Raw genomic sequence first — 13,174 nt, forward strand, 5'->3', positions numbered from 1 at the left:
TTATCATTGCATATTGGAAAAGTCTAAGTTTCTCTCTTGCTGTTTTTACTTCATGATTTATCCAGTTATTTTTTTGTATCTTTTTGCAGTCATTTACTGTAAAGGTCATTTCTGGACATGAGACATTGAAGCAATAATAAAAATCTGATGAAAATTCACTGAAAGTAATGCTGTTTTTTTTTTTTCACCCTATTGTAAGCTTTTTAGCAAACTGTTGAAATCTTTAACATTGTCATCATTGGTGATTCTTTTTGTCACATATTGTTTCTCTTTTCTAATGACATGAAGATTTTCAGCTTCTATCAATACCTGTACTGCGTGGTGGTGAGAATTAGCAAGCTTCAGAACTGATGCACTACAGGTAAAGTGGGACATATTAGTTATAATGTTGTCAATGCATGATTTTACACTATTGACCTCTCTAGTGGGCTCGTTTATCAGAAATGTTAAGTTAAATTGAGCTAGTATTAGCATTAGTTTTTTAGATACAGAGTCATTGGACAGCAAGTCAATGTCTCCAGTTAGTATTATGTTAACCCAGCCATTTTTATTGTAGTGTTTACTGTCAATGTCAACAAGCAGGTCATTAAGAACATCAAAGAAACTATCTAGGCTACCCCACCACCACGTTTCTCTTTTCTACTGAAGGCAGAGCAAAAGTTCATGGAAAGTGGCTTAAGTACACTAATTAGCTCATCTGTGTACCAGTGTTCACTTATAACTAAAACATTAGGGTCATCAATTGCTGCAATGATATCCAACTCGTTGTGCTTATTGCCAAGACTTTCAAAGTTCTGCTGAATTAATTTGAAAGTGAGTTTGGATTGTTGAACGCTTGATGGACGTGTCTCCCTACCAGAACCACTTATACATTTTTCCCAGAACAGAAATATCAGTTGACAGAGTGGGTTTGGTATTTTTCACTACCCATTTATTCAAGTTGGTCTGTTTCCCTGTACTGGGAGCCTGGGAAGAATCAGCTTTACCTGATGTTTTCAGCAGCCATTTGTCCAATGTCATCTCTCTATACCCATTCCTGCAGTCTTCTTGTGTTGTGGAGCACTCATTCTTCGAATGTGTGCATTTACGACGATTTCACAAATAATGGACGCTAAGTGACTTTTTCCGCTCCGATTGAGGTGAAGGCCGTGAGTGGTGTGAAGATCTCTACTAAAATGTTGCACGTTAACCATATGTACATTTGCGTAACGGTTGCAAATTTCTGCATATTGACTGTTTGTATATGCTACTGCCCTGTTTACACACGAGAATTGAGGCAAGTCATACCTGTGTGGAATATCGAGAACAATGACGTTTGAGTCATTTAGATGGTTTAGGGCAGATTTTAGGGCATTAACAGCATGCAAACCATCGTTATGTGCAACGTCATTTGCACCACCACATATTGCAATGAAGTCTTCCTTCATTGTCTTTTGAGAGAGATTGTTTACAGTTGAAAGCACTTGGTCAAGACGAGTGCCAGGTTTAATAAAACCTGAAGCATTTACTTCACTGTTTACGCTCTTTATTTCGTGTGCAAGGCCTCTAAGATGACTATCACCCATTAAACATACGTTTATTCTTCTTGCTGCATTTGTGGTGTTAGTTAAATTAACTGTTGTCTTGAATGTTGAATTTACCTTGCTTCTGTTTACGAGTGACGGTTTTGGCTGGCGAGGTTCCACATTTTGCTTAGTAACAGGCTTTTCTTTCAGATGGTGCACAATTTGATCTTTTGTAGATAGGCCTACCATTTTTTGGAGCACGGCAGGAGAATTTATTACTAAAGACGACGAAATGATTGCGCTATGGTTAGCGCTACCGGTACACCCAGAATGTGTTGGAAAACTTGAAATGGCGATGGAATCCTCGGTCACTGTGTACACTTTATTTCTGTCGAATTCACTTACGCCCTGCTCGGTGGTTTTTGGTTTTCTATGATCATTTTCAAGACATTTGAGTCTATCTGCTAACACTTTGTTTTCTGCCAAGGATCTGCGCACAATTTCTTGCAACGAATTAATAGTTTCAACTAGTTTTGCTTTGTCAGGATGAACTTCACGTGTTACACACCTACATTTTGATCTGGATGATTTTTCACTGCGAGTTTTTTGCGTGGCGCTAGACTTGAAACTTTGCGAAGCACTTTTGTTGATCATCTTCTTGCTATTGATGCTGGATAACATTTGAAAATTCGAAATAGCTGGAGGCACAAATTCACTAAACTTGTCAATCCTCTTATGTCTTCTTATTTGGTTTGTTTACGTACACGTTACTAACATGATGAAGTATGTGCTGAAGACTAAAGTCTGTTCATTTTGTTCCCTTTATATCTGTTTATGTATGTATGTAGTGAGTTGAATGTGAATGTAATATCTGCCAGAGTGTAGTTGAAAGTTTTCATGTTCAGCTCATTCGAGTTTTGGTTTAAATATTTTGTGAAGGGGTTCATGTAAGAATGAGGACAAAGGGGTTGGGGTGCTACTATTCTGATAATAATCATGTGTTGAAATGTTATTCTACTATTTTTTCTGTTAATTTAAACAGTGAGTTTACTCTTACATAAACTCCTCCACAAAGCAATTAAACCAAAACTGAAATCAGCTGAACACCAAACCTTTCAACTACTCTCTGACAACAATGGCATTCACTTTCAACTTCCTATAACTCTCACTAACTAGCCACACACACACACACACACACACACACACACACACACACACACACACACGTATAAGGATAACAGAAATAACCATTTTCGGCAAAATGTCTACAGCTAGTGACAGAAGTAAAAAGAGCAAACATGAAAACGTGTTCATGTTCCATAAGCTATTAAACCTACAGCAGGTGACCAGGAGAGAGGAAACGTAGATATCCACCAAAAATTCGATTAACTGTAAGTAATCGCATATTCATGTAAAAAAAAAAAATAAATAAAAAGTGAACTGTTTCATAATCTGCAAGTATTACGTTTCAAAACAAAATTGAATCATTCCAGATTCCACCGAAGATGCCTTAAAGTAAAAGGCGAAACACATCTTGACCAAATAAAGTACACAGCAGCAAGAAAAAAGCGTTTGTTACATACTTACTAAAGGCATATAATCAATAGCTGCAGGTACTTAGCGAATTACATCTTATGACATACCAGCAAATTAGTTGCGGTTTAACTTCTGTAGGTCTGTATAGAATATTGTAAATATTAACGTGTTCCATGCCACTGTAATTCTCATTTCACATGCTATTAAATGCAGTTTAAGAAAATGAATCGATCCATTCTGAAAAACTGTAGTTACTTTCACATCTCGTTAGATAGATTGATTTTGGATGTTTATCATGCAATGAAATACAAGATTCTTTTTCAAGTCACCATTCGCTAAAACCCATGTTTTGCTTTCTTGAACCCTTTACGAAATTTGGAGCTGATAACAACATGGTTTACGACGAACAGGGCGAAATACCCATCGCACAGCGAATGACCCGCGCGCAGCCGTTGCACAACCCGCCCGTTGACATACCATTCAATATCTCGAGAACGGTGATAGCTATCAATCTGCTCTCAACTTTAAAAACAATTTCGATATGTTGACTAAATTTCGTACTTCATAATGTATTACCTAAAATGAACTATACGCAAAGTCTACACAATGCGTTTTTACCTCTGCGCAGTCGTTAAAATTTCGTGCAATGGTTTACATAAATGCGATACAGCAAGTAACCACGGCGAATAATGAAAAGAAATTCAGTCCTTTGTCGAGAGAAGATATCAGGCTGTAAGATGCAGAAGAATCAAATTTTTTTCACTGTATAGTTTCCTTGAAATCGGGTGATAAGTACTTCGTAGCTGCCGCCGCATCCGCACCAGTGCTTCGGCGAAAGTTCGGATGGCAGGGGGTTCTGTACCTGATGTCACGCTTAGCTCATTCAGTGATTGACGGAGCGGACCTGGAGCATGGCATGCGGCGGCGGATCGACATTGGCAAATCGCGACGCAGAGCTGGCTATGCCGCACTGCTGATGGCGTTTCCATGGCAACCAAGGCCCTGCCACACGATTTTGACATGCGTTAAGCCTAGTGGGGACCGGCCTTTCTTGTAGGCCTCGTTCCGATAGGTATGATGCCACATTGGTTAACATTAGGTTCGTTTGAGCTGTTGCCAGCGGCTTATATGCATGTGCAGTTGAGTCACATATGAGCAGAACCTTCTCCCGCTTCTGGCTGCTTGAAGTGCAGCCAGATGGAACCCAGAAACATTTTCCTGGCGCACCCAAGCTGCCAGATTCACACATGCGCAGAGCGGTCTGATTTGTATTGGGGTGAGGGGGTAGTCTCTATGTGAACCGTGTTTACATTTAGCATTTAGTGATTTTGCTGTATCCTCTTGGTTTACAGCTCTGAAGAACACAACGGATTTCTGTGTCTAGGAGCTGTAAAGTGGATTAAAATATTCAGATAATTATGGAAGGTTAAAATATGTTGTTAGTTTCAGTTTTCTGATTTGATTTTATTTTCATGCTTTTGGCAGTCTGGTATTAATTGCGTTGCAGAACAATGAAGTTATTTTTGTCGATTTGCTGAAAAAAAAAATTGACTTTCATTAATCTTTTCCACACAGGCAGTCAGTTGATTTGGAACACTATTGGCTAGTGTCAACAGTTTGCAGAATTTAAAGTGTAGGTTGTTATCTTTTGGTAGGTATGGCATTATGCCATAATAAAGAACTAAACATAATGCAGTACTGGTACTGAAAGAAAATTTGCATTCCGAAAACCACACTGGAAAGTTTAATATCAGCTTGGAGCCTACTTGTTTGTGAATTTGGACTTACGAATACGCTCTTTAAGTTGAATTATGCATTTTAGTATGGTTTACAAAATTCCGGTGCTCTTGGAGTATCATCTGATGTCCTGTTTCCTTTATTATGTAATGTAAGATCTCTTAATGCCATATATGTTCAAACATACAGGCTACCTACGTCATCGTAGCTGTGCAGGCACATTTAATGCTGTTTTCTGACACACTCTGGCAACTGCTTGAAACGAATTCTAACAGGTCACAGGAAAATATTGCAATTGGTCGTTTGAAAAGCATTACTTTCACAGTACATCTTATTTTACGCAATATGAGTTACGTTGTGTGCAAATGTGCTTTTGAATTTTTTTAAATGACAGTGTGTTTGATTTTCCATTTAAAGCTTAACACTTTGAGGGCCAACCATTTAAAAGAATTTCTAGCCCAGAAAACCGGGCATTTGCGTCATTACTTAAAATTTTAATGGCACATTTGTGCAATGTATCGAAGTGTAACGCATACAAAAAAGACAATGTTATATGTGAAAGCTTAGCTTTTCTTGCAGCTACACTCTGTATATTAATTTAAACCATTAACTTTTCCTATTTGTGAGTTCGTGCTACTTAACAGTGATGTTGCTACAAGCTGACTACATCACGTGCCCTATGCTCTGAATCACCACATTCATAAGTGACATATCTTTGAAAAGATAAATTTTGGAAACCGTTTCCCGCTGTTGTGTTTGCATGTTAAGGTCAAGCGAATTTGCTAGGCCAGTTAACTACAGTGCCTGAAAAACAGCAGATATAGTTTGATTTAATCAGCACAATCGTTATTTCTCTTCAATTAGATGAGGTGTAAACCGTTTGTCTAATATTGCTACTTATCCTCCACTGTTCAAAAAGCCACTCCATCAATATTAGCTGAAATTTTTAAAAACAAGATAAAACCTGACAGCCCAAGCACGCTTCAATACCAGCTGTGTTCACATGGGAAACTGGCAACCAGAAGCGGATTTCCAGAATCGATTTTGAAGTGTCTACATGACTACCCAGAAGCAGTTTTGGGAGATCGATTTACGAAATTCTGTTCTGGGAACCCCATGTAAACGCGATGAATATCTGCTATCATCGACTGACGAGATCACGTGATGCGAGCTATGATTGGCTTACAAAAGCGCATCGTGATCTCTATTTCAATGCTTCAGAAACTAAAGTTCTGTGATATTGTGAAATGGGAGACAGGACAACCAGTCAGTGTACAAGAATATGTAACAATTAAACTAAATTAAAATGTCGAGAGTGATAATTCACAACTTGCAGACGTTTTTAATGACCACATTATAAATATTTTAGCAGAAATATGTATTGGGGGGGGGGGGGGTAATGGAATTTTAAACAGAATTCTGAAAAGTTGTTCTAACTTAGGAAGTGATGCATCACTGGCACAGAGAATTTGTCCAGATTAAATTATTTTTTGGCATTTTGTTAAATATGATTCATATTAGTTGTGTGTAAAGCCATTATTTTTTTAAAAGATGAGTTTTTCTAAGAGTGTAAAATGATCTGTATAATCATATATCTTCAAAGGACCACAAAAAATACAGCTGGTGATGTTTTATTATTTTATTTTAATATTTTGAGTGTATTTATAAACAGCTTTCTGAGTTGAGCAGTTTGAACTGTGATGAGCTAAGTAAGTTGTTTCTACTTAAATGTGAGACTACTCTTGAGTACATTACTTTTTCAAATATTTTGGAAAAAGATGATGTAAGGAAATTAGGTGATAATATTAAAGTCTTTCTTGTCAGCTTACAATGATTGCTGATTTAAAGTTTCGAACTGATGAGTTTATTTAATTCATTGTGGAGAAATAACTAAGAACAGTACTAAATGCTTGTTCTTCGGAACTGATTAAAGCTCTTAGAGAACTGAAACTTTATTGCGTGCAGGGATGAACTTTAACTCGCTCAGTTAGTCAGGGCCATCATTTTAATTAATCATTACCCATTGACAGGGGAGTTATATTAGGCCCCTATTGCTGGTGACTTCATATGAACCAGAATTAATAATCTTTGAGCATCCATGATTGGGAGTGTGAAGGTACAGTGTAAGAACATTCATCTGCCGATAGGAAGACCAGCAGAAGAATGGTACAATGTTCATAGTAGTTTTTATAATGTTCACTTTATGGAAGTAATTGTGCAACATGGAGCTCTATATGAAAATGGGGTGACGGGAGTGCAGGTAACATAAACTTCAAATTTTTTAAGCAAGTGATGACCTAGCTTAAGTTCATTATTATGAATAATTCTCACAATGGAGAAGTAGGTGTCAACTGAACATTATCCTGCTGTGAAACAGTACGCAATTCGAATATTATCTTTTGCATTGTACTGAACATTGAATATGAGTACTTGCAATTAATTAACTGTGAAGTCTTTTAGGGCAGGAAATATCCCTGTGACGGCCTTGCCTCATCCACTCTTCTACCACCACTTACAATAGCCCTGTAACTGCAAAACATATACTATCAAAGGGTGAGCCACCTGCAAAACAACACCTCATATACCAGCTGTTATGTAAACATTGTTCGGCCTTCTACATCAGTGTGACTACCACCAAATTATCAATTAGGATGAATGGACATAGGCAGAGATTGTATACTGGCAACTCGCTATATCCTATTGCAGAGCATGCTCTACAACATGACATTCGTGACCTTGGCGCCTGTTTCACCACACGTGCATTCTTGATTCTTCCCCCAGACGCCAGTTTCTCAGAACTCCGCATGTGGGGACTAGCTCTACAACATGTCCTTGGTTCTCGCCACTCGCCTGGCCTTAATTTACATTAATTTCTTCTGTCTCAGCATTTCTTCTCTGTAACTACTCTTGGTTTCACTCCATTTTGTTTTCTACATCTTTCATTGTCTTTCCCATCTGATTTTCACCGCCCCCCCTCCCACCTCTGTTACATACTGTGCACTTAGCTTTTCACTCTTATTAACTCATGCGAGATGTTTAAGCGGTAATCTCTGTCTGCATGTTACCCTGTCTTCCACCTTTAAGCTCTCAAGTTTTGATATCTCGTCCAATGCAGTTCCCAACACTCAGTCTTTCCTTCTCATCCTGTATGGTCAGTCTCCCCTGACCCATAGTTCTGGATGACTTTCCCAATGTCTACACATTTTCCTATACCTCTCCAGTCCTTTTCCTTCACCCCTCTTCCTTCCCCTTCAACCTTTCTGCCTGAAGGAGCAGCCACTGGCTCCAAAAGCTTGCCAATTACAACCGTCTTTTATGTGCCGCCTCTTGGTGATTAGATTTTTTTATCTATCCAATAAAATAATTTTGTCAATTGATTGTTTTCAGTGTGATACCATCTATAGTTTGGTTTACTAAATGACAAAGTGTTAGGGGTAGTATCATTTTCTTTATTTCTGAATTCCTTGTTCCACTGATTCAAACAATTCATTCTCTTTCTTGATTGTTAAATCGTCTCCCCTGTTAAACGTTTCCTTACTGTCCCCACATGTTCAGATTCCAACTTCTGTTCAAAAATGGTCATTTTTGCTGATTATTCTTTACATGCAAACCAAAATAATCCCTTTGTACATAACTTCAAAATTGTTTCTGAAAAAGATACAAATATATTTGTAACATTTCGTAAAAGCAATGGTTATAGGAAATAAGTGTTATTATTAATAATGTATAAAGAAAGTAAATACTTTAGCATTTGGTGTATTGTAAACTACAATACTTCACACAAATGAGGTATGTTGTGCAGTTTCATTACACAGTCCAAGGTGATATAGGGTAGCCAAGAGGTGCACTCGTTTGTCAGTGATTCTTATGGTTGGTGGGAAGAATGGAGCTGTGTGATTATATGGCATGGGAAGTCTGTTTGCTGACTAGGTTTGGGTCATACTGCCTGTCTGTGGAGGTCTTTATGAGACCTCCAGCGAACTGGGAAAGGAAGTTGTCCTAATTGCAGATACTTCGTCCAGAGTGGATTGGCCCTGAATCCAGATAATGAAGATATCATCTATGAACCTGGATCAGACTAGGGGTTGGCATGTTTTGGAGGCTAGGAAAGTTTCCTCTAGACGTCCCATAACAGGTTTGCATGGGAGAGTGCTCTTTATAACTTTTTCATTGACACATTTTGATAACTGTGATGAAATGAGCAAAGTCCTGACTGAGAATGAATTCACTGAAAACTAAAACTTGACTGACCCCTCAAATAGTGACTACTATGCATTAAATAATATTACAAAAATGTAAACAACTACATCCCATTTGAATACACATTATACAGGGTGTACATAAAGTCCGGGAACATTTTCAATTATTTATTGCACAGGAACCAAACATTGTACAGATGTCACACACATTGCATTTTGGAGAGAAACTCTGAAAGTTGTTGTTTTTTTTTTAATACAAACATTCGATATGTGAACCATGAGTAAGCCGGCAGACATCAATATGGTAACTGAATGCTTGCCATGCCTGTCCCAGCATGGCATCATCGACTGTGGCAGTCGCTTCCTGTATTCTCTCACGGAGCTCTGCTACGTTACATGGTAGATGTGGTACATACACCAGATCTTTAATGTGTCCCCACATAAAAGATTCACATGGAGTGAGATCTGGTGATCGGGGAGGCCATTTCACGAAATAGCTGTCCCCTTCTGTAGCACGGCCAATCCATCGCCATGTTTATGACTAGTGCTATCGGCAAATTACCAAACTACGCAATGGAGGTATACATGATAAAAGCTTTCAGGGTTTCTCTGCAAAATGACATATGTATGATATCTGTACAATGTTTGGTTCTTGTGCAGTAAATAATTGAAAGTGTTCTCGGACTTTGTGTACACCTGGTTCTTGTGCAGTAAATAATTGAAAGTGTTCTCGGACTTTGTGTACACCCTGTATGTTCATTAAAATTTCATGTGTTACATCGAGATCAAGAAGTGCTATAAATATGTTTTCAAGTAACTTTCGTCATTTTCCAAATTTTTCTATACTAAATTCAATATAATAAATCTCTGTAAGGATTACTGTACAAATATGCAAATTACTGCAATTTACAGGGTCTTCACTGCTATAGTTTCATTATATGGTCCATTTAAGTATTTTATGATCCATAGTAAAGCTCATAATCTACAGAACTGTTTACAGTTCCAGTAATCGGACTTAATACATCAACTTTCTGGATTAGAAGTTATAGTTTTAGCAAAATTTCAAACTATCATCATTTTATAAAGAAAATAGCAGAACTAACTTCCCATTTACAGGACATATATTTTTTCCAAATATTGTATGAGAAAGAATAATAACTGCAAAAGCAATAAACACAAACTTAAATATAAGCGTACATAATAAAAACAGTGTTATGCCTCAAGTGATACAGTAAACATTGTGCATCATGATGATTTATAAACAGATGTAGTGTATACTTCTGTATTCAAGTATCTGCCTGTTAATTACACTATCAATTGAAGGCTATAATAACCTGTTTTTTAATGAGTCCTCATAATCAGTTACTGATGATAACACTAACTGTTGTCCATACAGTGTGCTCCTTAGTTTGATGCACATTTTTGTTGGATTACTTTTGGAATGAGTGAATATCTCAAGAAATGATTCATTTACTTCTGTACCTTATCTGTATTTTGTTTGTAGGGTGTATCGCTCTTTTCACTGAATATGTAACTAATTCACTCATTGGTTTGTTGCAAGTGAACATTTTTTTTATGTTTTTCATATAGCATTAGATAGTGTAACACGTGTTACTATTTTATAGGTGTCTCTAGACATATGGTATCAGCTATCAATGATTCTTGTGCTCTTACGTTTCAAAATTTAACATATATTTCAATGCTAACAACTCATTTTGTTGCAGAAAATGAAAGGTTAGCAAAAATTCAGGAGTCCCTTGGCTGTGTACAAAGTATAACAGAGGTATCAGTGGAGCGACTTAGCAAAGTATTACATACATTTGAAGAGAATTTAGTGGATGTCACAAGTAATATTGCAGCTGTTGAAGGTGGAAACAGTGTACCTGAAACTGAGCATGCAGATGATGATGACTGGGACCCAGATTACTACTATGATGAACAAGATAGTTTTTCTTGAAAGTTGTTGTTTTTATGGTCCTATAATTGATTACTTATTTTTTAATCATAACATTATTTTTAAGGGATTGGAGAGTATCCTATGCATGTTAAAAAGTAGAAAACAAAGAAAGGAAATTTATGTACAATAAATACTAGACTGATATACCAATTTTATGTACATTGTGATGTGATATAGTATGATTCATTTCTGATTCAAGATGTACAGTTAAAAGTTATTACCTCACCAAAGTGATGTGTAACAACTTGATTGTGATCACTTTCTTAATGTGTTTTTGCATGAATAATGAAAGTACCATACAACTACATCAAGTTGATTTCTTTAATAAGTATTGTATATAATGTACAGTTCTTGTTAGTTTGTTATGACCTCCATTTACTACAGATTATCTGTATCAATGGATACATTCTAGTACAAATATTTATGAATTTTACAAGAGACATATCAGATCCACAAATGTATACACTGTTACTGAGTTTTAGTATTTTTGTAAGCCTTAATTTGCATGAGATGCATCCATGTTGATGTTAATTTACATTGTTGATGATCTCTTTTTCAGTATAGCAATCTAGCAAAAGTGGCCTTTTATGTCTTTTGGAAGTCTAAAAGATGACTTGGTGAAAGGTGACTGTTCTTGTCAACCTATCAATACATTTTTTTACAATTTCTTAAAAAGTATTTTTATTAAATACCTTGTACAACAATAACCCTGATAATAATTATATACCTTCAGATGCAGTAACAGCCATCATATATGTTGAAATACAGTGTTTCTCCGTTTAATGCCTATTCAAAGAGAATCAATTCTGTTGATTTATAAAACTTGAAAACTTTCATGTGTTGATTGTTGCAAGAGATGTCATTTCTGTATATTTTTTCCATCAGTGAAGTACATTCCGTTTTTTTATCATGATTTGTTCATTCTTGTACAGAATTGTTGATTTATTTTCTTTACTATTTTTAATTACAAACACCATAAAAACAAAACTGCTTTTGCAACTACTGGGGATACCTTATCTAATTTGCTTACTCCATTTGGTTGTCTTTCAATTACTTGTTCTGTTTTAAATACAAACATTTGATTATTTGATTGTTACTATTCATACAGAACAAAAAACATAACCTTAAAAGGTTGGTGCTGTTTCTGAAATTTTTTTAAGAAAACTGTTGAAATAATATTCTATGCATAAAAGATGGCTCTGCTAATTTACATTAGTTCAGACTACTTAATGTGTCTGTACCACAGTGGACTGACACACACACACACACACACACACACACACACACACACACACACACACAAACAGTTATCATCTTGGAAACTTAAAAATTTTTTGTGAAGTTGTTTTTTCAAGATTTTCGGGAATACATCCTGCAGCATCTATTGTATTTACGATCTAGAGACCTTGTTTATAGAGGGTATGCAGAAATTAAGAATACGTTTTGCTGAATAATTACTGTATTCTATTATTTATTGTGACATACATTTGTCACATGTTATGTTTAACAAGCCATTCACATCCTGACACAATTCTCATCAGCCAGCTGTATCACGAAAGTCAGTCTGAGAGCTCTGCCAATGAGCTGATATTATGTTGGCGAAGCACAAGTCGCTTGACAAATCCCCAGACAAAGAAGTCAGTGGCTGTGAGGCCAGGAGAACAAGCCACCCATATCATGGTCCTCTGCACCTGATCTGTCTTTCAGGAAACACACTATTCAAAAACACACACACGTATATGGTGTAATGGTGGTGTGCCCCGTCTGCTGGGGTAAACATTATGTACATGTTCATCCCACACAAGCTGTAGCTAAAGAAAGTGTTCCAGCGTATCCAGATACTTTGCCCCAGTGATGGAGTTTTCAGCAAAGAAGAACAGGTCCTAGATTTTGTCAGTGGATATTCCCATCCACAAATTAACTTTGGGAGAGTCTCAGGAATTCCAGGTGCTCAACTGGTGGCGTGTTAGTCCAGATGACTCAGATATGTCAGTTAAATCTTCCACACGCGTAGAAAGTTGCCTCATTACTGAATAGGATCTGGTTGAGGCTGTTGTGATTTGCATCTGCTTAGGCAAACCCTAGCACATGTTGCTACATTCTGCCAAATCCTCATATTCAATTGGTGGTGAACTTGCAGGTGGTATGACTTGTTCTCAGAGCATGTTGAAACACATTACATACTATCCAGTGTGGAACATCCAGTTCTGCTAACAATCGTCGCACCGATTTTGTACTGC

The 13,174-nt window shown here is 36.9% G+C and overlaps 1 protein-coding gene across 2 annotated transcripts in view; it reads left to right on the top strand.

Moving 5' to 3' along the window:
* LOC126194579 (PAS domain-containing serine/threonine-protein kinase) overlaps positions 1 to 11,715 on the top strand; it is a 246,348-nt gene extending 234,633 nt beyond the window's left edge. For both annotated transcript variants that reach the window (XM_049932777.1, XM_049932776.1), the window contains exon 21: positions 10,702 to 11,715. In XM_049932777.1, coding sequence (XP_049788734.1) covers positions 10,702 to 10,934 — 233 coding nt within the window. In that variant the 3' untranslated portion in view covers positions 10,935 to 11,715. The remainder of the gene's footprint in view (positions 1 to 10,701) is intronic.
* The last annotated feature ends 1,459 nt before the right edge of the window (positions 11,716 to 13,174 follow it).

The sequence above is a fragment of the Schistocerca nitens genome, chromosome 1 (assembly GCF_023898315.1).
Source record: "Schistocerca nitens isolate TAMUIC-IGC-003100 chromosome 1, iqSchNite1.1, whole genome shotgun sequence".
Classification (NCBI taxonomy): Eukaryota; Metazoa; Arthropoda; class Insecta; order Orthoptera; family Acrididae; genus Schistocerca; species Schistocerca nitens.